The sequence below is a fragment of the Pungitius pungitius genome, chromosome 19 (genome assembly GCF_949316345.1).
Source record: "Pungitius pungitius chromosome 19, fPunPun2.1, whole genome shotgun sequence".
Lineage (NCBI taxonomy): Eukaryota > Metazoa > Chordata > Actinopteri > Perciformes > Gasterosteidae > Pungitius > Pungitius pungitius.
In genome coordinates this window covers 290813-317500 of record NC_084918.1, presented here as the reverse complement: position 1 = coordinate 317500, position 26688 = coordinate 290813, and the positions used below count along the sequence as shown (strand labels likewise).

Genomic DNA, 26688 nt, shown 5'->3' with positions numbered 1-26688 from the left:
GAGTGCTGATTAACCTGCAGGTGACGTCATGTGTTACCTGTATGAGCAGCAGGTGAGTCCCCTCGTTGTCCAGCTAGTTGTAGACATTTCCAGGACCTCCAGACGCCGACTAGGAGCCGGGATCAAAGCAGCGTGGTGGTTTCTCAGAGGAACCACTTTACATTCACCTCTGGGGTTGTTTGGTCCGACCCGAGTAAGGTAACCCCCCCCCCCCCCCTCTGCTCTCCCCCCTCAGCACGGGGAGCATTACCGCGTGGAGCTGTTCGAGGCCTGTAACTTCTCAGGTCAGTGCGTGGAGATCTGTGACGACTGCCCCTTCCTGCAGAGCCGCGGCTTCTCCAAGAGCTGCATCAACTCCGTCAAGGTGTACGGCGACGGAGCGTGAGTTACCACGGAAACCAGACCAGTGAACGTCCCTGTGTGTGTGTGAGTGACGCGTCTAACGTGTGCTCCCCCCCCCCAGCTGGGTGATGTACGAGGAGCCGAACTTCCGCGGGCGCATGTACGTGGTGGAGCGAGGAGACTACTGCAGCCACAACGAGTGGCAGGCCCAGAACCCCAACATCCAGTCCATCCGCAGGGTGGTCAACTACTTCTAACCCGTTACCCCCGGCAACCCAATAAACAAACAGCTTCCAACCAGCGAGTCCTGTCCTTCTCTCTGGACACACACACACACACACCTTTGATCTCATATATATATATATACTGTATATATACACACACTCTCTGGTACTCACTGATGACATCATCACAGATTCAACCTTCACATCTTTATTGTCTTCATCAAACATCAACTCAATATGAACATGAAAGGAATTTAAATTAAATGTTTGACAAAAACAAAACGTTGATTATCGTCATCAGAACAACAATAAATAAAGTTTACTTAAGAAAATAAAATAAATCAATGTTTGTCAGAATCATAATAAACAGACAAAGTCTTAAATAAACTCTTCTGTGGAAAAAAAAGTTAAATCAAAGTCTACTTGTTACCTGGCGATCAGGTGTGTGTGTGTGTGTGTGTGTGTGTCACACGCTGTGGGCGGGGCTCAGGTAGGTCTTCATGGTGGCGATGAGCTCGCTCTCCTCCTCCAGGTTCAGGTCCAGGTAGTCCTCCTCGTGACGAGCAATGTCCTCCAAGGCCTCGTCCACCAGTTGGCTGTCCTCCGTGGACATGTCTGCTGATCGATCACATGATCAATTGGCTCCGGTTGAATGGATTCTTACGTGAGTGGATCTCGTGCATTGTGCGTCCTACCTGTGGAGGTGCTGGAGGAGGTGCTGGGCTCCTCGGAGGACGGGGACTCTGACAGCAGCTCTGGGGAGAGGACGCCCTGCTGGTCCAGCAGCAGCTGAGTCGCCAACTGGACGTCTCCGCCCGTCAGTCTGAGAGCGGCCTCGGAGACGTCCCTCTGGAAGCCCAGGTACAAGAGCTGCAGGGACACGGGGGAGGACGTGTCAACGTCTGTCCCCCCCAAGAGACAAACCAGCGAGGAAGGAGAAGCTCTACCTGCTCCACGGAGTCCTCGCTGTGGCAGCCTGTGGCCTGAGCAGATCCACTCGAGTCCAGCAGGATCTGAACACAACAGGAAGCGGGTCCAGAACCTTGTGACATCACAGCAACCTGACAGAGTACTACGGCCACACCGTGGAATACTACCCTGCTAGGAAGTAGTAAATGTACATCACCAGAGAGAGTGGATTCCAGACACTGACCCCATACGCTCTGTCCACGTCTCCGTCAGCGTGCTGCAGCGCTCGGGCAGCGTCTCTCCTGGAGAAGCCCAGCTCACTGAGGCTGGAGATGGCCTCCATCCTCCTGCTCCTCCTCTTCCTCTCCCTCTGCTTCAGCTCCTCTCGCTCCTGATGGTCACCATGACATCATCATCATCATCATCACGTGTCGTGTTTACATGGCATGAGGTCAGAAGCCAAAGCACCTGTCTCTGGTTGCCGATGTGGATGGCGGCCTCCTGCAGGTCTCCCTCACAGGCTCGCAGCCCCAGCCGAGCTTCTCGCTCAGTGAAACCCAGAGACATCAGCTGAGCCATTTTCTCAGAGTCCAGACAGAGACGGTTGTACAGAGTCTCCACCTGAGAGACAGACGCACATGAGCCGTGTGCCTAGCTGAGTAAACATCCCTCTCCTCCAATCACAGACTGACTTTGGACAGCTGTTGCCGGGCCTGAGCGTCGTTCCCTTCGATGTAGGAGAGGAGGCTCTGAAGGAGGTGCAGCCGCAGAAACAACACCTCCTCTCTGCCCGTGTTACCCTGGCAACACACACACACACACACACACACAGAGGTCACCTTCAACGAGGACCGTGACTCAGGTCCGCTTTAACCGTGAGTGAATGTCCCACCTTGATCATGAGCAACCTCTGCTGCCGCTCGCCGTAGCAGCGCAGGAAGCAGTCCTCGGCGCGCTGCAGGCGGCTGCGTCCGTCCTCCAGACAGGACAAAGCCTCCAGAGCCCGGTAGCACCAAACCACGTCCAGCTGCAGCACGGCAAAGTTATCCACCGACGCCAGCAGGGCGGAGCCACAGCGACTGGACACACGGCGGGGGGGTGAGGACGATGATGATGATGATGGTGGTGGTGGTGGTGAGGATGATGTCAGTACCTGAACTGCTGGTCGGCCTGCAGCAGGTGACACAGCGCGAGGTCAAACTGCTTCTTCTTCATCAGAGAACGACCTTTCTCATGAAAACCCATCGCCAGGATCAGAGCCTGAAGACACAGACACACCCGTCAATGCAGATTATATAATATATACACTCACCGGCCACTTTATTAGGTACCCCATGCTAGTAACGGGTTGGACCCCCTTTTGCCTTTAGAACTGCCTCAATTCTTCGTGGCATAGATTCAACAAGGTGCTGGAAGCATTCCTCAGGGAGTTTGGTCCATATTGACATGATGGCATCACACAGTTGCCGCAGATTTGTCGGCTGCACATCCATGATGCGAATCTCCCGTTCCACCACATCCCAAAGATGCTCTATTGGATTGAGATCTGGTGATTGTGGAGGCCATTTGAGTACAGCAAACTCATTGTCATGTTCAAGAAACCAGTCTGAGATGATTCCAGCTTTATGACATGGCGCATTATCCTGCTGAAAGTAGCCATCAGAAGTTGGGTACATTGTGGTCATAAAGGGATGGACATGGTCAGCAACAATACTCAGGTAGGCTGTGGCGTTGCAACGATGCTCAATTGGTACCAAGGGGCCCAAAGAGTGCCAAGAAAATATTCCCCACACCATGACACCACCACCACCAGCCTGAACCGTTGATACAAGGCAGGATGGATCCATGCTTTCATGTTGTAGACGCCAAATTCTGACCCTACCATCCGAATGTCGCAGCAGAAATCGAGACTCATCAGACCAGGCAACGTTTTTCCAATCTTCTATTGTCCAATTTCGATGAGCTTGTGCAAATTGTAGCCTCAGTTTCCTGTTCTTAGCTGAAAGGAGTGGCACCCGGTGTGGTCTTCTGCTGCTGTAGCCCATCTGCCTCAAAGTTGGACGTACTGTGCGTTCAGAGATGCTCTTATGCCCACCTTGGTTGTAACGGGTGGTTATTTGAGTCACTGTTGCCCTTCTATCAGCTCGAACCAGTCTGGCCATTCTCCTCTGACCTCTGGCATCAACAAGGCATTTCCGCCCACAGAACTGCCGCTCACTGGATGTTTTTTCTTTTTCGGACCATTCTCTGTAAACCCTAGAGATGGTTGTGCGTGAAAATCCCAGTAGATTAGCAGTTTCTGAAATACTCAGACCAGCCCTTCTGGCACCAACAATCATGCCACGTTCAAAGTCACTCAAATCACCTTTCTTCCCCATACTGATGCTCGGTTTGAACTGCAGGAGATTGTCTTGACAATGTCTACATGCCTAAATGCACTGAGTTGCCGCCATGTGATTGGCTGCTTAGAAATTAAGTGTTAACGAGCAGTTGGACAGGTGGACCTAATAAAGTGGCCGGTGAGTGTATATATATCTCATCTGCATATTTTTACCTTCTTTTCCTGGGGGGGGATCGTGAGAGGATTCCCTCTCTGGTCAGCGATCTCCAGGAAAGGGGAGGAGTCTTCACTGCCATCTGAGGACACAGTGACACAATCACAGCCAGCCGTCCAATCACAGCAGAGGGGCGGGGCCAACGCCCAAACACAAATCCTGCATGAAGCTCCTTCTTAGGGAGAAGTTCAGTCAAGTTTATTCCTCGATGAAGGAATGATAGAATAGTGATGTATGTGTGTCACAATGACGTGATGTCATCATACCTCGCTCTGACAGGATCTGGAAGCCCTTCTGGGTCCTCTGGAGGCTCTCCTTCTGGTTCTTCTCCTTCTCCTCCTCCTCACTCAGCTGGAGTTTCCACTCCGCGTCGCTGACCTTCAGCACCATCACCTTGCTGTGGTTCTTCACCCCCTGCTGGTCCAGAGGCTGGTCTACACACGCACACACACACATTGAGGAGCTGACCCAGGTGCTGAACAGAGGAAACTCTCTGAACTCACCGACACACAGAGTTCTCCCGTTGAGGATCAGCTTGATGTATTTCAGGCCGAAGTCTTCTCCGATCCTGCAGCAGAGGAACACACACTGAGCTGAGTGTGTGTGTGTGTGTGTGTGTGTGTGTGTGTGTGTCTGTGTGTGTGTGTGTGTGTGTGTGTGTGTGTGTGTGTGTGTGTGTACCTGTCCACCAGCTCCTGCGCCCTAGCGTCCAGCCTCGTCTCCATGTAGCTCTTGGTCTTTGTTTCCTGAATGTTAATAAGCAGAGTTCAGCCAATACTTTATTGTTCATAAATGACATGTTTAGCTTTTTGATAGAAGTCTTATTATTACATTTGATTCACACGCGCGCGCGCGCTCACACACACACACACACACACACACACACACACACACACACACACACACACACACACACACACACACACACACACACACACACCTTGCTGTGGGGCAGCAGGAGCTCCAGCGTGGCCACGCTGGTCTCTCTGAACCTCTGCCTCTCTTTGCCCCTTTTCACCGCCTGCTGCCTGATGCGCTCCAGAGCTCCGCCCACCTCCGTCAGTGGCAGACGGAGCAGAGGGGCGTAGCGCTCCGCCAGCTCCTGACCACCAACACAGCTCCCATCACTATATGTATTCATGTTCATTCCAAATACAAAATGACGCTTGATTCTACACAAATACACATGTTCTCACCTGTTTTAATACAAATATACAAATGATTATAAAATGGTTCAAATTATTCTTTTACTTCAGTATCATTTTGACTGTTTGATGAGACCAATTGTGAAACATAATCATTACATTAAATATGGATAATCTCTGGTAGCTCCTCTCTCCTTTGTAGTACTCCTGCAGTAACAATAGTACTGTTACTGTGGTACTATATTGTAGTACTGGTACTGTCGTATTGTTACAGTAGTAATATCTTACTGTAGTACTGATACTGTAGAAATTTTACTATAGTACTAGGACTGTATTACTGTTTTTGAAGTATTATAAATACTAGAGAGTACTTCTCCTCCTCTGACCTCCATGTGCTGAGGACCTGCATCGCTGCTCTCATCACTGAACGGAGGATTCCACAGCTGGATCTTCTCCTGCTTCAACATCTGCTTCAACTTCGACTCCGTGTTCTGAGCCGACATCACCTCTGAGAGGGGGGCGGGAACAGGATGTAGGGAGGAAGTGGAAGGAGGAAGAGAAGGGAGTAAGGAAGTGGAAGGAGGAAGAGGAGGAAGAAAAAAATAGGTGGTAGGGAGGAAGTGGAATCAGGAGGAGGAGGAGGAGGAGGAGGACGGGATGAGGAAGTAGGGAGGAAGTGGAAGGACAGAAAAGGAGGATGTAGGGAGGAAGAGGAAAGAGGATGGATGAAGAAGAGCTGAGAAAGTTGTGGCAGTTTTATGACACACGAATACTGTGGTAAAAGTACTCCAGTAAGTTATTGAAGTCGTTTCCACAGAGTCAAAAGAAGATGGACAGTTGCATCATGGGAGTTGTAGGATCTAGTGCGTATGAAACTTAGTCATGACATCAAAAACTGCTGCAAAATGTCCTACTGCTTGAAAGAAATGTGTCTCTAAATTACTTTGAGTTTAATATCTGAACACTTTCCTAAAACGGATCAGTAAGTTACTCTATTATTACCCAGAATCCTTTGTGCAAGTGACGCAGTAAACGCGAACATTTAACTTGACGTTAGCTCACGTTACTTGAAGCTGCTAGCTTAGAATTGACTGTTTCGCTGTTTTTATTCTCCAATTCTAACGCCAGAAATATTCCGACAGTTACCTTAATGTTAGACGACAAGATGACAAAGAGCTGCACAGTCGGTAGAATCCGTTAAATCCCCGTTAAATGTCCGTCAACAGTCCACTTTCTCGGTGCGTTGGTGTTGTTTTTGTCGTCTTTCGGAAGGAGGTGGAGATAAAGAAAGAGGTCCCACTCTGAGCATGTTTTCATGATCCGGTTCAGGTAACGTACGGCAACGTAACGTCACGCGACGGAGGAGTCGAGAGACTCGTCTTTTTAAGTATAGGCGATCTTTGATGACATACGGTGCCTTTCGAGGGTCAAATATCAAACCATTTTTATAATGAAGGAAAAGACACAAATTAAAAGTTGTTAATAATACAATAAAATGTGGGTAGTTTGTGAAATTTAATCTGGCTTATTTTCACAATCAACTGTTACAGTGTATATGCAGGTGAATTTTTTGCATAATAACATTTTCAATTTAAAAGACTAAATTACGACTCCATGGTTTAATAATAATACTTGATTATCTTTTTGATTTATTCAAGCAATATTTGTTGCTTATCTTTATAATAGAGCAGCATTTCTGGTATGTTTGATGCATTTATAATTCCTCCTTAAATGAATAAAATACTTTGATTACAAAAATATCTATTTAATGATCAATGGACCCGTCTCTCTCAGAAGGACGAGTACATCCCAAGCCTTTTGGCGGCTTCCGAGATCCTCGGGGGCTTCCTGTTTGGGAACGGGTGGTGGTTCTGGTTCTGGTGGACCCCATTGGAGGAGTCAACCCCCCCTAGACTCAGCTGCCTAGTGAACCTGAGGGCCGGGGCCTTGCAGCTGGTCTGCAGCACTGAGGCTTCCTCCTTCAGGTCTTCAAACAGGCTGCTGGTGGGGGCGGAGCGTTCATCAGAGCCGGGGGGGTGATCCCCTCTGGATCCACCGCTCTGACCTGGTTCTCCTCTGGACCGGTCAGCGTTGACTTCGTCCGTGGTGCTTCGGGTCTCTGAGGAAGACGAGGAACGTCTATAATGACAGCGGATGAGAATCAATGATGGTAATCTTTAAACAGTAGACATTAAAGTCACAGATTCATCTGAATAGAATTAAACCAAATTTTCACGTCAATCGATTGAACATAAATTCACGCTTTTCCTTCTTTACAAAAATAAATGTATAATTTCTATTTATTTTCATGAATGTGCTGATATCGTATTCTATGAATAATAAAATCGCTCTGACCGGAAGGAACTGTCGGTGCGAGTCGTTTCCGGGGACGACTCCGCGGTGACACCGGGAAGGAAGTGGAGGTCCAAGTGGGCGCGCCACGGGTCTCCGCAGCCCGTCGCGTCGGGGTCAAAGGTCACGCCCCCTGGCAAACCCCTGAGCGGTTCCCATGGCAACGCCAGACCCTGAGTGACGGCCTCCGACAGCTCCTCCGACACTGGAGACAGAGACAGAGTGAGACCTCTGACCTGCTAATACGTCTTAATCAAATCAAGCTGTTTTGACGAATACAATAAAACATTATTCAAAAGTACCTGAAAGACGTTCAAAGTATGAAATGAATCCCCTCAGTTGTGAATCATGTTCAGAGGTTGTGTAATGGTAAAATATAATGATGCCATAATGTTTCATTAATGTCTAATCATGACTTTAATCGTGAGGAACTATGTGAGCAGAAGAAGCTCAGAGCTCTTTGCATAACGTAGCTGTGAGGAGGAAGGAGAAGGTGTGACTCTAATCACATGTGTACTGTGCCTTGAGTTCTCCTTCAGGTCAGGGACCTTGTTGCCTGCCTCCATCCCTCAAAACCAAGGTGTTCACCCTGTCGATGTATGAATAGATCCGACATTAAGAAGAATCCTGCCACTTCCTGTGGCCATTTAAAGGCCTCACTGACCCTCAACCACTGACCAGGTGACCTCAGTGAGTCCTGAGGGGTCAGGGGTCAGGTGGGAGGGCCTTGCACAGCACAATCGCATGTGCTTTTATTTTGAAACTCCCTCCCGGATGTCCTTCAGCTGGACTTACAGAGACGTGTCTCTCGTCCGCTCACCTGTCCTCAGCAGCACGTGTCTCCTCTGCTCCTCTCTGCTGCACCTGTACTGCTCTCTGAGCAGAGACACGTCCATGTTCCTCCTGCCCTGCTCCTCCTGCTCCTCCTGCTCCTCCTTCCTCCTGGTCCCTGCGGTATGACACGCAGACAGGTGACCTTTGACCCGCACACGTCTCCACAGCAACGCCACGACAAAGACATTTTGTTTCCCGTAAGTGATCGAAGTTGAAGCTACTTCTTAAAAGTTTAAAATAAATGTTTAGTAGTAATAAAACAGAACTGAATATTTATATCAGGGGAAGTTATTGTTAATCTGCTGCACAGTAAAATACATCTGTGTGTACGTGTGTGTGTGTGTGTGTGTGTGTGTGTGTGTGTGTGTGTATGTGTGTGTGTGTGTGGTCATACCCTCAAGCACTCCACTAGGACTCACGCAGCAGCAGCAGGACATCCTGTTGAATGTAGCAGGGACACACACACACCTGTGTAGTAGGAACACACACCTGTAGCAGGAGCACACACACACCTGTGTAGTAGGAACACACACCTGTAGCAGGAGCACACACACACCTGTGTAGTAGGAACACACACCTGTAGCAGGAACACACACACACACACACAAAAGATTTCAAGAATAACCTTCAGCACAAAAGTAGAACGATCAGTTCTGACGACCCAAGTAAGAAACATGTTACCTGTTCAGGTAGGAAGCTGGACTGGTAAAGTACACACACACATGCTGACTTTGATTAGTGTGTAAATATTACATTCCATTTGTTGACCTTCATGTCCACATAAGAACAAACGCTGGGTTCACGCATCAGTACACACCAGTACACACCAGTACACACCAGTACACCACTATACACCAGAACATACACCAGTACATCAGAAGCCATATATGTTACACAGGAATTTGTTTTGATGATTAGTGCAATAGAATAATAAAATATTATAAAATTAGATAAAAATAAGATGTAACGATATAAATGTTTAAAAAATCCGATACGATAACATATGTTAAGACATACACACCAGTACTGGTAAAATAATAATATTTATACATCAAAACTATCAGATACTACAAAGAATATAAATGCAACAACACTTACTTGTGAATACTTTAAATCACTGCTACTGTCTCTTTAAATACGGGGCCCCGCCCCCTAACACATGCGCGCGCACACACGTGTCCTACGATGGCTGCCGCTCGTGACGCTCCTCTCTACCTGGGCTTTGACTTCAGCACTCAACAGGTAAACTCACCTGTTTATTTCCAGTCTCTCACGTGCTGATGCGGAAGTGGTGGATTGTTTGTGTCCGATGTTGCACGTGACGATAGTTTAAGATCAGGTGCTTTGTACCAACGTGTACTTCTACCTACCTGCCGTACTGCGTGTACTTCTGCCTCAACTTCAACTAGAATACACAGTACGTGCAGGTAGGTATTCAACGAAGTAAATGCACTTTATTACATTTTACATTTTGTAGTTCTTCTGCTCCTTTTATATTTATCTGAAATCTGTCAGATCCTATGACACCTGAACGCATCAGTAGTACAGCTTGTACATACTATATTAATGTATGAATAATAAAAAGTACATTGTGCATGTAGTACATGACGCTGATCATCCTGTGTACTTGTACCTCTGATACTCCATGAAGCTGATCACCCTGTGTACTTGTACCTCTGATACTCCATGAAGCTGATCACCCTGTGTACTTGTACCTCTGATACTTCATGAAGCTGATCATCCTGTGTACTTGTACCTCTGCTACTCCATGAAGCTGATCATCCTGTGTACTTGTACCTCTGATACTTCATGAAGCTGATCATCCTGTGTACTTGTACCTCTGATACTCCATGAAGCTGATCACCCTGTGTACTTGTACCTCTGATACTCCATGAAGCTGATCATCCTGTGTACTTGTACCTCTGATACTCCATGAAGCTGATCATCCTGTGTACTTGTACCTCTGATACTCCATGAAGCTGAAGGTGGTGGCCATTGATGAGAACCTCAACGTGGTTCACCAGAACAACGTGCAGTTTGACTCTGAGCTACCTGAGTACAGGTACAGAAACATCTCCCTTGCGTAGTACTAGTAGTAGCAGCCCTAGTACTTGTTGTACACATTGAAAGGCTTGTTTGTTTCTTCTCTCAGGACTCATGGAGGAGTTCACATTCATGCTGACGGACTGACCGTCACCTCACCTGTGCTGATGTGGGTCAAGGTGAGACACACACTCAGTAACTCCTCAGGTGTGACCTCACTGGGACCGTGGACCTCCTCTGCGGTCCTGGTGCTGCCGTGTGATTGACCCTCTGTGTCCGTCATCAGGCTCTGGACCTGCTATTGGACAAGATGAAGGGGGCGGGGCTTGCCTTCTCGCGTGTCACAGCGTTGTCGGGCGCCGGCCAGGTGAGTTCCTCCTCTGTGTGACGCTGTGACACAATCAAAATGGAACGTGGCCCTAACGAGTGTTCGTCACACACTAAATGGAACGTGGCCGCTCTCCCTCTCTTCTTCTCTCTCAGCAACACGGCAGTGTGTTCTGGAGAAGAGGAGCGTCTGAGACTCTGCAGAACCTGGACCCCCAGCAGGACCTGCACCAGCTGCTGCAGGTGAGTGGGTCCACAGGTGTGTGTGTGTGTTTGTGTTATATGGGCGGGGCATTGATGCTGCCTGAACTCCCACAGGAGAGCTTCTCTGTGTCCCAGAGTCCCGTGTGGATGGACTCCAGCAGCACGCGGCAGTGTGAAGACCTCCAGGCAGCAGCAGGGGGCGCTATGAGGCTAGCAGAGCTCACCGGGTCCAGGGCATACGAGGTACACCTGCCTGCCTGCGTGTGTGTATGTGACCACGTGTGTGTGTGTGACCACGTGTGTGTGTGTGTGTGTGTGTGTGTGACCGTGTGTGTGTGTGTGACCACGTGTGTGTGTGACCGTGTGTGTGTGTGTGACCACGTGTGTGTGTGTGTGTGTGTGTGTGTGTTTGACCGTGTGTGTGTGTGTGTGTGTGCAGCGTTTCACAGGAAACCAGATCTCCAAAGTGAGAGAGACCCGACCGGAGGACTTCCTCAACACTGAGGTCAGTGTGAATCCAGCAGAACCAGAACGAGGCTGCACGAACCCAGTAGTGATCTTAACTTACCTGTGTGTGTGTGTGTGTGTGTGTTTGGGGGGAGGGGGGGTTCAGAGAATCTCATTGGTCAGCAGCTTTGCCGCCTCTCTCTTCCTCGGTGGTTACGCCTCCATCGACTTCAGTGACGGTAAAGTTCTAAGTTCACGTGGTCCGTTCTCACTCATCACATTTATCAATGAGTCGATTTATTGATTCATTTATCTTACCTTAAAGTTCAGAACAGCAAAACTCCACCGATGAAGGCAGTAGTGCCCGGGCCCTTCTAAGGGGCCGGAGGGGCCTCTGCAGATGAAGTTTGCTGCTCTTGTGAAGATCAAAAATAGACTTTTTTCTTCCCAAAGTTCTTAAAGCATTTTTTCCATAAGAAACTAATCTAGTTGTTGAGATACTTTCAGAGCTTGAAGGGGGGATTGTGTTTGTGAGGATGATGATGATGATGATGATGATGATGCTCCTCCCCACCATGGACTTCAGGTTCAGGGATGAACCTGTTGGACATCAGGAGCAGAGACTGGTCTGAGATCTGCCTGGACGCCGCCGCTCCTCAACTGGGCCGACTCCTGGGGGCCCCGGTGCCCTCCACCTCCGTACTGGTGAGGCTGTTCTTTGGTGTGTGTGTGTGTGTGTGCGCACACACTGCTCTGATGTCATCACCCCCTCGTGTCCCTGCAGGGTCCTGTATCCTCCTACTTTGTGCAGCGATACGGTTTCTCTGAGAGCTGCAGGGTGGTGGCCTTCACAGGAGACAACCCAGGTGAGTCCAGTTATTATGTTGTATTTAATGACACTAAACACCTGCAAAGAATCCACAGAGTGTCATATTTGATTGGATGTCGTGATTTTAGTTTTCTCTTGACGTCGTCCACGTGGTTCAAACCACTGACGTAACTTCTCTCTCCTCAGCCTCTCTGGCGGGAATGAGGCTCCAGCCAGGCGACGTCGCTGTGAGTCCACGTGAGACCAGTCCGTCCCCTAGTCCTGTCTGTGTGTGTGACCACGTGTGTGTGTGTGTGTGTGTCCAGGTCAGCCTGGGGACCAGTGACACGGTGTTCCTGTGGATCCAGCAGCCCTCCCCGGCTCTGGAGGGCCACGTCTTCTGCAACCCGCTGGACTGGCGGGCCTTCATGGCCCTGCTGTGGTACGCTTAGCTTAGCCTAGCTTAGCTTAGCACAAAGACTGGAAACAGGGGAAAACACTGTGTGTTTGTGTGTGTGTGTGTGTGTGTGTGTGTGGACTCCACAGCTTTAAGAATGGATCCCTGACGAGAGAGCGAATCAGGGACGAGAGCACTGGAGGATCATGGGAACTTTTTTCCCTGGCCCTGAGAGACACGCCTCTGGGGAACAACGGACACATGGGTGAAGCTTCCTTCCTTGTGTCTCACCTCCTTTCTCCCCAAACGTCGCTTCCTTCTTGATCTCCTTTTACTCCTTTGCTATCTACGTGTATCCTCGCTCCCTAACCCCTTCCTTACTCCTCATTTCCTTCTTTTGTTACCTCCTTGCTTCCTTTCCTTCTTCTTCCTCTGACCTGTTGTTTGTTTCCAGGCTTTTATTTTGACAGCATGGAAATCACACCCCCGGCAGTCGGAGTTCACCTCTTTGACCCCGACGACAACAAGGTGACTGAGACACCTTCAGACCCAGCTGTGTAACGGAGTCTCCTTCATTCCCCTGAACCCCTCCTGTCTCCTGTCTCCCCTCCCATAGGTGTCCTCCCTGAGTCCTCAGGTGGAGGTCCGGGCTCTGGTGGAGGGTCAGTTTCTGTCCAGGAGGCTCCACGCGGAGCGGCTGGGATACTCCATCAGTAAGACTCCTGGTTCCTCCCTCTGGAGCTTCTCCTCCTGGTTCCTCCCTCTGGACCTTCTCCTCCTGATTCCTCCCTCTGGAGCTTCTCCTCCTGGTTCCTCCCTCTGGAGCTTCTCCTCCTGGTTCCTCCCTCTGGAGCTTCTCCTCCTGGTTCCTCCCTCTGGAGCTTCTCCTCCTGGTTCCTCCCTCTGGACCTTCTCCTCCTGATTCCTCCCTCTGGAGCTTCTCCTCCTGGTTCCTTCCTCTGGAGCTTCTCCTCCTGGTTCCTCCCTCTGGAGCTTCTCCTCCTGGTTCCTCCCTCTGGAGCTTCTCCTCCTGGTTTCTCCCTCTGGAGCTTCTCCTCCTGGTTCCTTCCTCTGGAGCTTCTCCTCCTGGTTCCTCCCTCTGGAGCTTCTCCTCCTGGTTCCTCCCTCTGGAGCTTCTCCTCCTGGTTCCTCCCTCTGGAGCTTCTCCTCCTGGTTCCTGAAACAATTCTTTCTTGTTTTCAGCTCCAGGAACCAGAGTTTTGGCAACAGGTGGAGCTTCATCGAATAAAGACATCTTGCAGGTCATTTCTCTACTATTCTTATCATTATTATTATTATTACCATTATTGTAGTATTCATTACTATTGTTGTTGTTGTTATTATTAAGATTTACAAATTACTTGGAAGTTATGGACTTTATATTTTTTAAACTAACGCTGTGAAGACAAATGAAGATTTAAAGAAAAATACTTGTATTATTCATATTTGTTTCCGCTTGTGACACATGAATAACTGAAGTAATTAAATATCTGAATTACCTTCAGAGGAGGACGTCCAATCACAAGGCTGCGTTTCTGTCCCTCAGGTTCTATCGGATGTCTTTAACGCTCCAGTTTACACCCTCGATGTGTCCAACTCGGCTTGTCTGGGATCAGCCTACCGAGCCCTCCACGGTATGCTAGTACTAGTAGTATAGTAGTAGTATAGTAGTACTGTTGGTAGTACAACCACAGTACACAGCAGCAGGGACAACCACCATCAGACAGAATCAGCGTGGTATCTTAAATGAGCTGTCTGCCCCCCCCCCCACCTGTACTACTAGTACTTCTAGTACTAAAAGTATTGTTACTAATGCAGCTTAATTGAGCCCTGAGGGTCCGTGTGTGTCTTCAGGCATGATGTCGCAATCTGTCACGTCCTTCTTTGATGTTGTGAAGAAAGCTCCGGAGGCCCAACTGGTGGCGACACCACACCCTTCAGCACAGCAGGTACACACACACAGACACACACACACAGACACACACACACATCGAGGGGGAGGAGCCTCTCTGACATCGTTTACAATAACGCAGATGACTGAAGGGCCATATTTTCACTATCAGACCAGCAGGTTCAGTCGAGTGAAGTACTAGTACTTCTAGTGTGTACCTTGGTACACGTGTTGTGTAATTGTACTGTTTGCACTGTTCTTTATTTACACACTCGGTGAGTAAATATCCCCTGTGCACAGCAGCATATTGAAACATCATCAGGGCCCCGATCCTCATGCGTGGTTCAAGTCCATCAAATGTCCCCTGATCCACCTCAAATGAGCCAGATGATTGACATCAGAGCTCAAACCGTCTGGTGAGTTTGAACCAGGCGTCATCAGGATAATCTCCTACATCAGAAGAGTCCATCACCGAAACCAAGTTTTAACAGAACAACAGCAAATAAACGTAAAGGAAGACGAGCAGGAGATGATGAAGATGAAGATGTGTTTTATAAATCATTTGTGTCGGGTGGGTTGATCGTGTTGTGCATCGTTGACGTTGTTCATTCAGTCCGTCCATCTGGGGAGGAGTGTGTGTGTGTGTGTGACATGTGATCAAATGAAGCAATGAAACGTGAAACATCCAGAAGTTTATTAAGAGACAAAAAAAAAAGAGCACGACATGCCGCGGTTCTCCAGATGTTCTCTGCATCGCAGCATGGACCCACATGGACACACATGGACACACATGGACACACATGGACCCACATGGACCCACATGGACACATGGACACACATGGACACACATGGACACATGGACAGTGTCTCTATGGTGATCTACGTCCTCTCATCCTGAATATGATGGAGCTAACTGGTACGAGGAGGCTTGATGAAGGCACCTTGTGTTCCAGGTGTACGGCCAGATGCTGCAGCGCTTCGCCCGATTGGAGGAGAGAGTCCTGCAGGAGGCCCGCCCCTGAGCCTCAGCATCCAATCGGCTACGCATGAGACGCAGGACCTTTAATGGCTCAAAACATTCCCAGAAACTGTTCCACTGAATGTGAATTCAATGTAAAATGACTTCAGGAATAATAAAAGGAGAAACTCAAAGGGTGCTTTCAGTCATTCGTCCTTCTTCTCACAAGCAGAACTGCTGATACATTGATGAAACTCCCCAGGGAGGTGTCACAGGCAGCTGGGGAGAGGCCCGGGACCAGGTGCACCCTGGGAGCGCCTCGGACCCCCAGTCAGAGCTGCTGGAGCCCCCCCCCCCCTCATCTGACCACATGCATCCTAATTAGTGTGTGTGTGTGTGTGCGCGTGTGTGTCCCACATTAAATCCCTCCTGTCGCTGACTACCGACCAGTTGGTTTCCTTCTCGGTTCCTGCAGGCGGAGGGAACCTTTCAGGGTGTGACGTCATCACATCCCCTCGGTGGTAATCGATCGTGTTGCGTTCAGGGACTGATGGAAAGCACAGTTTAGTGTTTAGTGCACAGGAAGCTGTAAATAAAGCGGCAGGAAGTGATCAAGATCAACCTGCAGAATGAAAATATTCATCCGCCCCCGAAAATAGAGCAGAGTTTGTTTGAGAGAGACAGGGTGATGCAGGACTCGGGAGGGGGGGGGGGCAGAGACACAGAGAGACAGGGCTCAGAGTGAGAGGAACCCGGGCTGAGACGCTGCTGTGAGTCCGCAGGGTCCGTAGAGCCGAGCCGGACTCGTTGTGTTTGGAGGAGGAGGAGGAGGAGAAAGAGGAGGAGGTAGAGGAGGAGGAGGAAGAAGAGGAGGAAGAGGAGGAGGATTATTACACACACTGCACACAAAGCCAGTGCAGAAGCCGGTCGCAGCGTCTGGTGTCTCGATGTTGGAGGAGGATCCGGGTCAGCGGGACCGAACCGGGGGACGATGTGGCTCTCCTGGCTCACCGGGGCTCTTCTGCTGGGACCTTTGTGTGCAGGTAGGAGCCGCTCGTTCCGGGGCTCGGTACCGGAGGCTCTGTTTGTATTGATGAGTAGGATCGATATGGATCGGACCAATGTTGAAACCGGGTCTGAACCGGGACCCTTCAACGTGTCCTCATGTTGTTTTCTGCCATAGCCACGTGAGTCTGTGTGTGTGTGGGGGGGGGGGGGGGGGGGGGGCGCGGATCGGTGATCGATCACCGGGAGCTCGCGCCTCCCTGATCGAACCGGACCGATGGATTTTTTTCGTGTTGGTCCTCGCTGAACGTGCACGCGCCTTCTCTTTACTACGGATGAATGGAAGGCGCGCTCATGTGTCTCGTAGTAGTGGCGAGGAGGCGTGTGCGCGCCGTAAGGAGAGAGAGAGCGTGCGCGTGATGAGGGACGTTTACATACAAACTGTATTTAAGATTCAGGGACACATGAACAGGAGCCTGTTGGTCCTTCTGCTCTGTGCACGATGTGAGAAGGTTACACACAACCTTCACCACATGCTGCTGGTCCTACACGCGTCACGTGATGAACATCTCCTCCTCTGCTGCAGGAGAGAACCCCCTCACACACACGTTCCCATGAGCCTTCACTGCACAACATCCCAATGGGATTTTAAATTGAATTTACCCCAATAGATTATTGATTAGAGGAATTACGTGTGTGTGAGTGTGTGTGTGTGTGTGTGTGTGTGTGTGTGTGTGTGTGTGTGTGTGTGTGTGAGACCATGTGAGTATCAAAGCCCATAATGATATGGATCTATCCGTGTGTGAGAAGAGTTCCCATGGCTTTGCATCTCATCTGTTGGCCTCTGATCTCAGTAACATATTCACACACACACACACACACACACACACACACACACACGCACACACACAGTCGTCTGCCAAATGCCTGTGGATGTGTAAGTGTGTGTGCGTGACCGCTGACCCTCATGTCTGGAACGCACAAAGGCTGTTTAATATGCATACAAGGCCACGTTGCATGAGGTCACACACTGAGCCATTTGCATTTCACACAAAACAAGACACACACACACACACACACAGGTCGGCCTGCTGAAGGAAAGTCAGCAGGTCGAAGGTCACAGACTAAAGACTATAGACATGTTAATGTGTGAGATGTGACGTCGCTGCTCTTCACAACAAAACTCCAGCTGTCTCTGCTTCTATCAGACGATATTAAACGGGAGGTCAAAGGTCATGAGAACTCTGGCTTCACTTACATTCATGTGTCCTGAAACCTACTGAGCATGTGCAGACCACAGCTACACGCAGAGTAGCAGCTCGTAGCGTTAGCTTAGCGTGTGTGTGTGTGTGTGTGTAACGTTTAGTCCATCTTCTTTTTCAATTTAGAAGCTCAGCAGTTACACAAAGTTCAGGAAGAGACGAATGAGGAGACAACACACACACAGACACGCACACAGACACGCACACACACAGACACGCACACAGACACACACACACACAGACACGCACACACACAGACACACACACAGACACGCACACAGACACACACACACCGACAGCTGCCTGTCCCATTAGCTCACAGGTCACCATGGCAACCAATGCCAACCTCCAGAATACTGATGAGGGTTCACACAAGGTGCTCTGTGTACTAGAGTACTACACATACACAATACACCACTACTAGAGTACTACACATACACAATACACCACTACTAGAGTACTACACATACACAATATGTATATGGGACCTAGTTGTGTGACAACCACGGAGGTCAAAGGTCACACTGAAGCTGGGGTTAGCGGAGGGAATGAAGAGGAGGATTAAGTAGGAGAGGAAGAGGTGATGAGGAAGTGATGAGCACAAAGATGATGTTGATGAAGATGATGAAGATGAAGAATGCAATGATGACGAGTCTGATGATGATGGTTTTGATCATGAAGATGATGATGGAAGGGTTTGTTAGTGAAGATGGTGAAGATGATGATGACTGTGTGCTGCAGGACTCGGTGGGGGGGGGGCTGACACCACCGACTGCCTGTACTACAACGTGAACTTCGAGCAGGAGCGGACCAATCAGAGCGGAGTGGAGCGCTGTGAGGGCGAGCAAGACAAGCGCTCCCACTGCTACGCCTCGTGGAGGAACATCTCCGGCTCCGTGGAGCTGGTGAAGAAGGGCTGCTGGCTGGACGACTTCAACTGCTACGACCGGTACCAATGTGTACACATTACATGTAGTATATGTGTATAGAGGTACTACACATTACATGTAGTATATGTGTATAGTGGTACTACACATTACATATATGTGTATAGTGGTACTACACATTACATATATGTGTATAGTGGTACTACACATTACATGTAGTATATGTGTATAGTGGTACTACACATTACATGTAGTATATGTGTATAGAGGTACTACACATTACATGTAGTATATGTGTATAGAGGTACTACACATTACATGTAGTATATGTGTATAGAGGTGCTACACATTACATGTAGTATATGTGTATAGTGGTACTACACATTACATATATGTGTATAGTGGTACTACACATTACATATATGTGTATAGTGGTACTACATATTACATATATGTGTATAGTGGTACTACATATTACATATTTGTGTATAGTGGTACTACATATTACATATATGTGTATAGTGGTACTACATATTACATATATGTGTATAGTGGTACTACATATTACATATATGTGTATAGTGGTACTACACATTACATATATGTGTATAGTGGTACTACATATTACATATATGTGTATAGTGGTACTACATATTACATATATGTGTATAGTGGTACTACATATTACATATATGTGTATAGTGGTACTACATATTACCTATATGTGTATAGTGGTACTACATATTACATATATGTGTATAGTGGTACTACATATTACATATATGTGTATAGTGGTACTACACATTACATATATGTGTATAGTGGTACTACATATTACATATATGTGTATAGTGGTACTACACATTACATATATGTGTATAGTGGTACTACATATTACATATATGTGTATAGTGGTACTACACATTACATATATGTGTATAGTGGTACTACATATTACATATATGTGTATAGTGGTACTACATATTACATATATGTGTATAGTGGTACTACATATTACATATATGTGTATAGTGGTACTACACATTACATATATGTGTATAGTGGTACTACACATTACATATATGTGTATAGTGGTACTACATATTACATATATGTGTATAGTGGTACTACACATTACATATATGTGTATAGTGGTACTACATATTACATATATGTGTATAGTGGTACTACACATTACATATATGTGTATAGTGGTACTACATATTACATATATGTGTATAGTGGTACTACATATTACATATATGTGTATAGTGGTACTACACATTACATATATGTGTATAGTGGTACTACACATTACATATATGTGTATAGTGGTACTACACATTACATATATGTGTATAGTGGTACTACACATTACATATATGTGTATAGTGGTACTACATATTACATATATGTGTATAGTGGTACTACATATTACATATATGTGTATAGTGGTACTACACATTACATATATGTGTATAGTGGTACTACATATTACATATATGTGTATAGTGGTACTACATATTACATGTATGTGTATAGTGGTACTACATATTACATATATGTGTATAGTGGTACTACACATTACATATATGTGTATAGTGGTACTACATATTACATATATGTGTATAGTGGTACTACATATTACATATATGTGTATAGTGGTACTACATATTACATGTATGTGTATAGTGGTACTACACATTACATATATGTGTATAGTGGTACTACATATTACATGTATGTGTATAGTGGTACTACATATTACATGTATGTGTATAGTGAGGGGGGGTCCTACATATTGACATATAACCATAGATATCGTCATGTTTATATCTTCTCAGACAGGACTGCGTCGCCACAGAAGAAAGTCCTCAGGTTTTCTTTTGTTGTTGTGAAGGAAACTTTTGTAACGAGAGATTCTCTCACCTGGCCGACGTCACGGGACCACGTGAGTCCCAACATATCAAGCACATACATGTGCGTGTGAATATGTGTGCTAATGTTAACCGACCCTCACGCCCGTCCCCTGCTCCTGGTCAGTGATTGTAGCTCCGCCCCCTGGCGTCCTCATGATCTACTTCCTGCTGCCCTTCCTCATGCTGACGGTGGTTCTGATGGCCTCTGTCTGGACCTACAGACACAAGAAGCCTCAGTACGGACACGTGGACATCAGCGAGGTACACACACACACACACACACACACACACACTCTGTGTGAATCTAACGGGATTCTGGTTCCTCCAGGATCCGGGTCCTCCCTCTTCTCCTCAGCTCAAACCTCTGCAGCTGCTGGAGGTGAAGGCCAGAGGACGATTCGGCTGCGTGTGGAAAGCTCAGATGATCAACGACTACGTGGCCGTGAAGGTGTTCCCCATCCAGGTTCAGACCCTCGGTTCCTCTGAGAGATGATTGTGTGTGGGGACTGTCTCTGATATCTCACCTCTTCATCTTCACCCCTCCATCTCTCCTCCTCGTCCTCCTCTCAGAACAAGGAGTCGTGGGAGAACGAGACCGACATCTTCATCACCCCAGGGATGAGGCATGAGAACATCCTGAGGTTCATCGCTGCAGAGAAACGAGGAAACCACCCGGAGGTTGAACTGTGGCTCATCACCGAGTTCCATGAGAGGGTGAGGAAGAGGGAGGAGGAAGAGGAGAGAGGGAGGAGAGGAAACATCAGAATCACAGACTCACGTGATCATAATTACTCAAAGAAAGATTCAGGAACATGGATATAAATGACGAGGTTCTGGATGATGTGGATCTGTGTGACGAGGTTCTGGATGATGTGGATCTCTCAGGGTTCTCTGAGTGACTTCCTGAAGGGGAACATCATCAGCTGGTCAGAGTTGTGTCACATCTCGGAGTCGATGGCGCGTGGTCTCGCTTACCTGCATGAAGACGTCCCGCCTCTAAAAGGAGAGGACGCCAAGCCGGCCATTGCCCACAGGTAACCAGTGATGTCATGGTGTCCCTAACCCCAGTTGGGATGTCATAGTATCTCTGACTCCGGGTTGTGATGTCATGGCGTCTCTCAGGGACTTTAAGAGTAAGAACATCATGCTGCGTTCTGACCTCACCGCCGTCATCGGAGACTTGGGCCTCGCAATCCGCTTCTCGCCGGGGGAACCACCTGGAGAGACTCATGGACAGGTGAGCTGCTGCACCTGCCGCCCGCCCTCTGTCACACGGCTGAGCACGGTCTCATGTGTGTGTGTGTGTGTGTGTGTGCAGGTGGGCACCAGGCGCTACATGGCTCCAGAGGTGCTGGAAGGAGCCATCAACTTCCAGAGAGACTCCTTCCTGAGGATCGACATGTACGCCGTGGGCCTGGTGCTGTGGGAGCTGGTGTCCCGCTGCAAGGCCGTGGACGGTAGGTCACTGATCATTATCCTTACGTTACATCTGAATGTGTATACACATGTGTGTGTCTGTGTGTGTGTTAGGCCCCGTAGGGGAGTACCTGCTCCCCTTTGAGGAGGAGGTGGGTCAGCATCCGTCTCTGGAGGACCTTCAAGACGTGGTGGTCCACAAGAAGACAAGACCGTCCCTCAAAGAGCTTTGGCGCAAACACACCGTGAGTCTCCTGAAACCTCCGGGGGGGATGTGGGGGGGGGGTCTAGCAGCCACATAACCCAGCGGAGCTCCTCCTCCTGCCTACAGGGCCTGGCTCAGGTGTGTGAGACCGTGGAGGAGTGCTGGGACCACGACGCAGAGGCCCGGCTGTCAGCCGGCTGCGTGGAGGAGAGGATCTCACAGGTGCGCCGCCTGACAGGTGCCCTGGCCCCGCCCACCTCGGACCGCCGTGGCCCGCCAGCGTTCGCGCCGCCACCCCTCACCGTGGTGATCAACGTGGACCCGTCCAGAGAGTCCGGCATGTCAGGACAGAAGCGAGAGTGAAGCACCAGCTTTGTTCTTGAGAGTTCAACTTTCTTTGACAAAACGCGAATAACAAACACACACACACACACACACGACTCAGTGAATGCTCTTCTATCTCCAGGTACCTTAGCAACCACTTTTCTCCCATCTGACCTCTTCTGAGACTCCAGATTGTAACCTAGCAACCGCGCTAGGTTACAATCTGGTTACAATCCGGGATGTTTTTTTCACTACAATGCTGCAAAAACCCTCCCAGGAACACGAGTGACACGCGACACGCACGGACTCGACCGACCTTCGGATCCAACGGGTTCAATCCAAAAGGACGGGAAACAGGAAGTGATGTCATGGGGGTTTGCCCTCTCTCTGAAGACTGGAGAAGCGCAGAGGTTGGATGGCCGAGAGAATGTCGGTTGGCTTGAAAATAATTCTTCTCAGGTAAACGTGACGCCCATGCCAGGGGGCAGGCCCAGCACCAAGAGGGAGGGGCTTATCTGAGGGAATTCAATGCCTATTGGCTGTCCTGAATATGTGCATAAAAAAGGTGCAAGCTCTCTGATGCATGCAGGTCAGTGTGGCCGTGTGTGGGTGATGATTGTCTGTGAGCTGTGACCTTTGACCTCAGTGATGTTACCTGTACATATCACTGATACCGAAATCTTCCATTGATTTAATAATCAAGGAATTGTTTATTTATTAACAACAATAGGCTCTGCCTCATCCTGTGTACAGATTGACGCAAAGGTCAAAGTCTGTAGTTCAAAGGTCAGCAGCATATTATCCTCTTTTTTTAAATTTAAAGCAGGACCAAAACCGGGGCGTCGATTCATTGCCTCGTAAACCGTAAAACGGACTTCATCCTAAAGTGTGTGTGTGGTGTCACACACTGAATGTCACCTCGTGAGGAACACGACTCTCCGGTTCCCTTTTTGTCGCTCCGTTGTCTGACGGTCATTGAACTCACCGTCCAGCGGGAGCCAAGGAGTCGATGAAGGAGGTGAAGTGAGCGAAACACAGATGACCTCAAAACAGCCAAAATACCTCAGACGTTTCTTCCTTCTCTTCACATGAAGCCTCCAAAGCGAGAGGAGGAGAAATGTTCCTTACCTCCAGGTGGTGAATACTAAATCATTTTGTAGAGAGTGAACTGCCGATATCATAAAAGCACCTGGAATGAGTCCTCGTCTCCTCTATCCTCACCTTCCCTTCCCTCCTGTCCTAGCTTTGCCTCCTCGGCCCCTGTGTGTCCTTCGTTCTACTTAAAGTAGATTCTGTTTCTTTTCTGTCTCCTTTCCTTTGTGCCCCTTCTCCTCATTCCTTTCCTCCTCCATCTTTCCTTTGGTCTCCTCGTCTTTCCCTTGTGTCTCTTTGTCTACTTACCCCTTGTCTTGTCTCCTTCTCACTTCCTCTCGTGTTCCAGTTCATCAAACCCTTTATTTTTCTTCTCCTTACCTGTATCTCTTTTCCTTCCTTCCTTTCGTAGTCTCGCCACTTTTGTCCTTGTGTGTTGCCTCATGTATCTCCATTTTTATCTCCATTTCCTTCTCATCTTGCTCTCCTTCCTTGCTTCCTTTTCAAGTGTCCGTCCTTAAGTGGGACACCAGGATGTTTGTGTATAAATTCATTTAAAATATATTGAACCAAGCAAATGTGATACTACTTGCAATAATTTAAATGGCTGAAGTAATATTCTAAAAGTATTTTTGTATATTCAGATGCAAGTGTTTCCAGATGTTTTTCACGAACATGTGGGTCATGGCGATAGGGGAATAACCACCGACCACAGCGCTGTTGTTAGCAGTGTTAGCAGTGTTAGCACTCTGAAAACGTGCTGGTTTAAGGGAACCTGGCAGATTTTTCCTCTCGCCACGTGACGTTAAGCCATTAGCTTGCGTTGCTAGCAGTCGGCTAGCAGCTAACCTTCAGAAAAACCTCCATAAAGAACTAAACATCCAGCAGAAGTGTGGCACTTCATGTTCTTAAAGCTACTTTTTTCATTCATTGATCTAAACTAAGTGTGTGAAAATGTCTTTTTAGCTGATAGTAGCATTCAAGCTAATGAACGTGCTGGACCGTGATGACTGTGCAAGGTGTTATTTTGCCTCAATGCTAATGTTTGAGTTTGAACCTCCTCCCCTCTTCTTCCTCCTCAGGGAGGAGGTTCAAACCCTGCCACCAGACTCCATTTAACACGTCAAGTTTAAACCAGAACAGAGCACTTTTGTTCCCTGAATATAAAGATTTAAACATTTGAAGTAGAAGAAGAGTTGTTCAGGGCCCTCATTGGCCGAAGGAGATGCACAGGGTTTCCCGGGCATGTTGTCAAGGGGTCATCATCATGATGTCATCATCATCACGATAAATACTCCCTGGAAACTATTTTACCTCCTGATGAATTTGATCATTTGGACCCTTGAATAATAAACCTTTGTGCCTGGCCCAGAGCCGTGACCTGCAGAGGTCACGTAGGCTGCCAGTAAAGGATGACCTCACCTGTGCAGGGGTTCACCTTAGCTGAGGATTTAGCCCCTCTATGAAGAAACTGGAATAATACAACATACTAAAAAACAAAATTACAAAATGAAGATCTGAAAGTTTTCAAAGTCTTTAGAACGTTATTATTCTGTTCATTAGTTTGTAATCATTAGAATGTGCACACAGGAATCTCAGCGAGTCATCTATTTAATGACTCGCTAACAACATCAACACTTCAGCTGATGAGAATGATGATGGTGATGATGACGATGATGATGTTGTGATGTTTCTGAACTTGAACGACTGGTTTAACAAACTTGTCATAAAAGTGACAAAGATAAAAAAAATGGTTTTCACGTCTTTAAAAAAGTGTGAGGAGCTATTTTTGATTTAGTCTTTTAAATATACAAATATGTGTGTACGTAAACAACAGATGGAAGAAATAAGCTCAGACAGGAAGATTTAAAAAAGTTAAGGCCTTTCCATCCCATTGTGATGTTCAGTTTCATGTAAGAAGTTTTACAGGTGAAACTCAAAAATGAGAATTTGTGCAAAAGCTCATTACTCAGTAATTCAACTTAAAAAGGTGAAATATATATATATATATATATATACATACATATATATAATATTATATAGCCATAATCATCAAAGTTATATCAAATAAAGGCTTGAAATATCTCACTTTGCATGTAATGAGTCTATATAATATATTAGTTTCACCTTTTAAGTTGAATTACTGTATTTTCCCATTTGCAATGGTCACTGTAACATAAACCTTTATTTTAAGGTCTATTTTCATAAATCTCATGTATATTTCTCTCTCTATATCGTCCTTTCCACTCAGTGCCGGGATCCTTACAGTATGAATGAATGTAGTCTCTCACACACACACACACACACACACACACACACACACACACACACACACACACACACACACACAACCAATTACTGAAACATGATTCAAATCACTGTAGAAAAACAAGGGTTATGTAAATGTTATGTTTTTGTATATGGAACAAACAATAAATGATGTTAAACACGGTTGACCTGTCCTTCCCGTTGCCTCTACACTCGTATCATGGCGACAGGTGAGCCGGCTGCTCACAAAGCTATGACATCATCATTACGCGCCCCAACCCCCCGCTGCAACCAGCAGCCTTCAGCTGGTTCCACCAGACAAACTGTAGTGAGCTAAGCTAACGTCTGAAAGGAGGCTTTGCTGAGCTACAGCAACCACAGTTTAACTCCATTAATATGAATACATATAACGTCACTGTTTTTAGCTAACTGTCCCGAAAAAACTATTGATGAAAATGATCGTGTAATGATTTCAAGTGATTTAACAGTGTTAAAGTAGGTGTTAGCTCCTTACCTTTCAGAGTACGTAAAAAAGGACGCTAACGTGGGTGAATTAGCCTGCTGGAGGATGTCCATCTCATTGTAAACGTTGGTTTTAACGCTTTCAACTTATCCGAGAACCCAATTCTGACCTTTCACAATAAAATATCGCGTCTCCACACCTCTGAGTAGCACAATAAAAGCTCTTTGATCGTCGCCCAACTGTCTTTGATATTATACTTTATTAATTTAGTATTTCCAATACGGCTTCCAATAAAGGTATTTGTTTAAAAAAACATTGTTGTTTGGTTTTTGATATGATAAAATAAAAACAAGAACCAAAAAAAAGATTAATAAAAAGCTGATGTAACACAAATGAAAAGATCAAAAGAAG

At 47.3% G+C, this 26688-nt stretch overlaps 5 protein-coding genes across 11 annotated transcripts in view; 3 read left to right on the top strand and 2 right to left on the bottom strand.

Moving 5' to 3' along the window:
• crygn2 (crystallin, gamma N2) overlaps positions 1 to 907 on the top strand; it is a 1884-nt gene extending 977 nt beyond the window's left edge. The window contains exons 4-5 of the mRNA XM_037456271.2: positions 236 to 381; positions 464 to 907. Coding sequence (XP_037312168.1) covers positions 236 to 381; positions 464 to 599 — 282 coding nt within the window. The 3' untranslated portion in view covers positions 600 to 907. The remainder of the gene's footprint in view (positions 1 to 235; positions 382 to 463) is intronic.
• Positions 759 to 6444, bottom strand: nub1 (negative regulator of ubiquitin-like proteins 1). 3 transcript variants are annotated; one of them, XM_037455356.2, is made up of 15 exons: positions 6322 to 6444; positions 5562 to 5683; positions 4971 to 5132; positions 4712 to 4776; positions 4534 to 4598; positions 4297 to 4464; positions 4030 to 4112; positions 2629 to 2735; positions 2368 to 2554; positions 2168 to 2275; positions 1944 to 2096; positions 1720 to 1866; positions 1514 to 1579; positions 1262 to 1436; positions 759 to 1184 (listed from the first exon to the last, which is right to left on the bottom strand). In XM_037455356.2, the coding sequence occupies exons 2-15, from the start codon at positions 5676 to 5678 to the stop codon at positions 1033 to 1035; spliced, it is 1755 nt and encodes a 584-aa protein (XP_037311253.1). In that variant the 5' UTR covers positions 5679 to 5683; positions 6322 to 6444; the 3' UTR covers positions 759 to 1032. The 3 variants fall into 3 exon arrangements, with proteins under 3 accessions (XP_037311253.1, XP_037311254.1, XP_037311255.1); XM_037455357.2 differs by having other exon boundaries at positions 759 to 1181; XM_037455358.2 differs by lacking the exon at positions 6322 to 6444 and having other exon boundaries at positions 4971 to 5157; positions 5562 to 5679.
• Positions 6445 to 6965: 521 nt separating this feature from the next.
• Positions 6966 to 8467, bottom strand: LOC119198334 (uncharacterized protein C9orf152-like). Its single transcript, XM_037455360.2, has 3 exons — positions 8348 to 8467; positions 7531 to 7732; positions 6966 to 7314 (listed from the first exon to the last, which is right to left on the bottom strand). The coding sequence occupies exons 1-3, from the start codon at positions 8421 to 8423 to the stop codon at positions 6966 to 6968; spliced, it is 627 nt and encodes a 208-aa protein (XP_037311257.2). The 5' UTR covers positions 8424 to 8467.
• Positions 8282 to 15629, top strand: xylb (xylulokinase homolog (H. influenzae)). 5 transcript variants are annotated; one of them, XM_062559114.1, is made up of 21 exons: positions 8282 to 8558; positions 8763 to 9603; positions 10341 to 10423; positions 10514 to 10583; positions 10691 to 10771; positions 10888 to 10974; positions 11050 to 11178; positions 11375 to 11440; positions 11549 to 11621; positions 11969 to 12087; positions 12167 to 12248; positions 12398 to 12438; positions 12517 to 12632; positions 12737 to 12852; positions 13042 to 13115; positions 13204 to 13300; positions 13791 to 13849; positions 14134 to 14221; positions 14442 to 14536; positions 14779 to 14894; positions 15432 to 15629. In XM_062559114.1, the coding sequence occupies exons 2-21, from the start codon at positions 9547 to 9549 to the stop codon at positions 15526 to 15528; spliced, it is 1746 nt and encodes a 581-aa protein (XP_062415098.1). In that variant the 5' UTR covers positions 8282 to 8558; positions 8763 to 9546; the 3' UTR covers positions 15529 to 15629. The 5 variants fall into 5 exon arrangements, with proteins under 5 accessions (XP_062415098.1, XP_037311247.2, XP_037311246.2 ...); XM_037455350.2 differs by lacking the exon at positions 8763 to 9603 and having other exon boundaries at positions 8284 to 8558; positions 14782 to 14894; XM_037455349.2 differs by lacking the exon at positions 8763 to 9603 and having other exon boundaries at positions 8284 to 8558.
• A 543-nt stretch (positions 15630 to 16172) lies between these two features.
• On the top strand, positions 16173 to 24815 carry LOC119198333 (activin receptor type-2B-like). The gene is made up of 11 exons (XM_037455359.2): positions 16173 to 16479; positions 18445 to 18652; positions 20435 to 20541; positions 20634 to 20770; positions 20838 to 20972; positions 21080 to 21223; positions 21395 to 21543; positions 21632 to 21746; positions 21828 to 21966; positions 22040 to 22170; positions 22257 to 24815. The coding sequence occupies exons 1-11, from the start codon at positions 16428 to 16430 to the stop codon at positions 22491 to 22493; spliced, it is 1554 nt and encodes a 517-aa protein (XP_037311256.2). The 5' UTR covers positions 16173 to 16427; the 3' UTR covers positions 22494 to 24815.
• Positions 24816 to 26688: the final 1873 nt, after the last annotated feature.

Coding starts and splice junctions, on each gene's coding strand:
- nub1 (XM_037455356.2), bottom strand. CDS start 5,678: ATGTCGGCTCAGAACACGGAGTCGAAGTTGAAGCAGATGTTGAAGCAG. Junction 2,276..2,367: donor AGAGGTTGCTCATGATCAAG/GTGGGACATTCA, acceptor GTGTGTTGCCAG/GGTAACACGGGCAGAGAGGA. Junction 2,097..2,167: donor CCCGGCAACAGCTGTCCAAA/GTCAGTCTGTGA, acceptor TCTGTCTCTCAG/GTGGAGACTCTGTACAACCG.
- LOC119198334 (XM_037455360.2), bottom strand. CDS start 8,423: ATGGACGTGTCTCTGCTCAGAGAGCAGTACAGGTGCAGCAGAGAGGAG. Junction 7,733..8,347: donor ACACGTGCTGCTGAGGACAG/GTGAGCGGACGA, acceptor CTCTGTCTCCAG/TGTCGGAGGAGCTGTCGGAG. Junction 7,315..7,530: donor CGCACCGACAGTTCCTTCCG/GTCAGAGCGATT, acceptor CTGTCATTATAG/ACGTTCCTCGTCTTCCTCAG.
- xylb (XM_037455349.2), top strand. CDS start 8,484: ATGACACGCAGACAGGTGACCTTTGACCCGCACACGTCTCCACAGCAA. Junction 12,853..13,041: donor GGGGAACAACGGACACATGG/GTGAAGCTTCCT, acceptor GTTTGTTTCCAG/GCTTTTATTTTGACAGCATG. Junction 14,537..14,778: donor CACACCCTTCAGCACAGCAG/GTACACACACAC, acceptor CCCTGTGCACAG/CAGCATATTGAAACATCATC.
- LOC119198333 (XM_037455359.2), top strand. CDS start 16,428: ATGTGGCTCTCCTGGCTCACCGGGGCTCTTCTGCTGGGACCTTTGTGT. Junction 20,771..20,837: donor GACACGTGGACATCAGCGAG/GTACACACACAC, acceptor TGGTTCCTCCAG/GATCCGGGTCCTCCCTCTTC. Junction 21,224..21,394: donor TCACCGAGTTCCATGAGAGG/GTGAGGAAGAGG, acceptor TGGATCTCTCAG/GGTTCTCTGAGTGACTTCCT.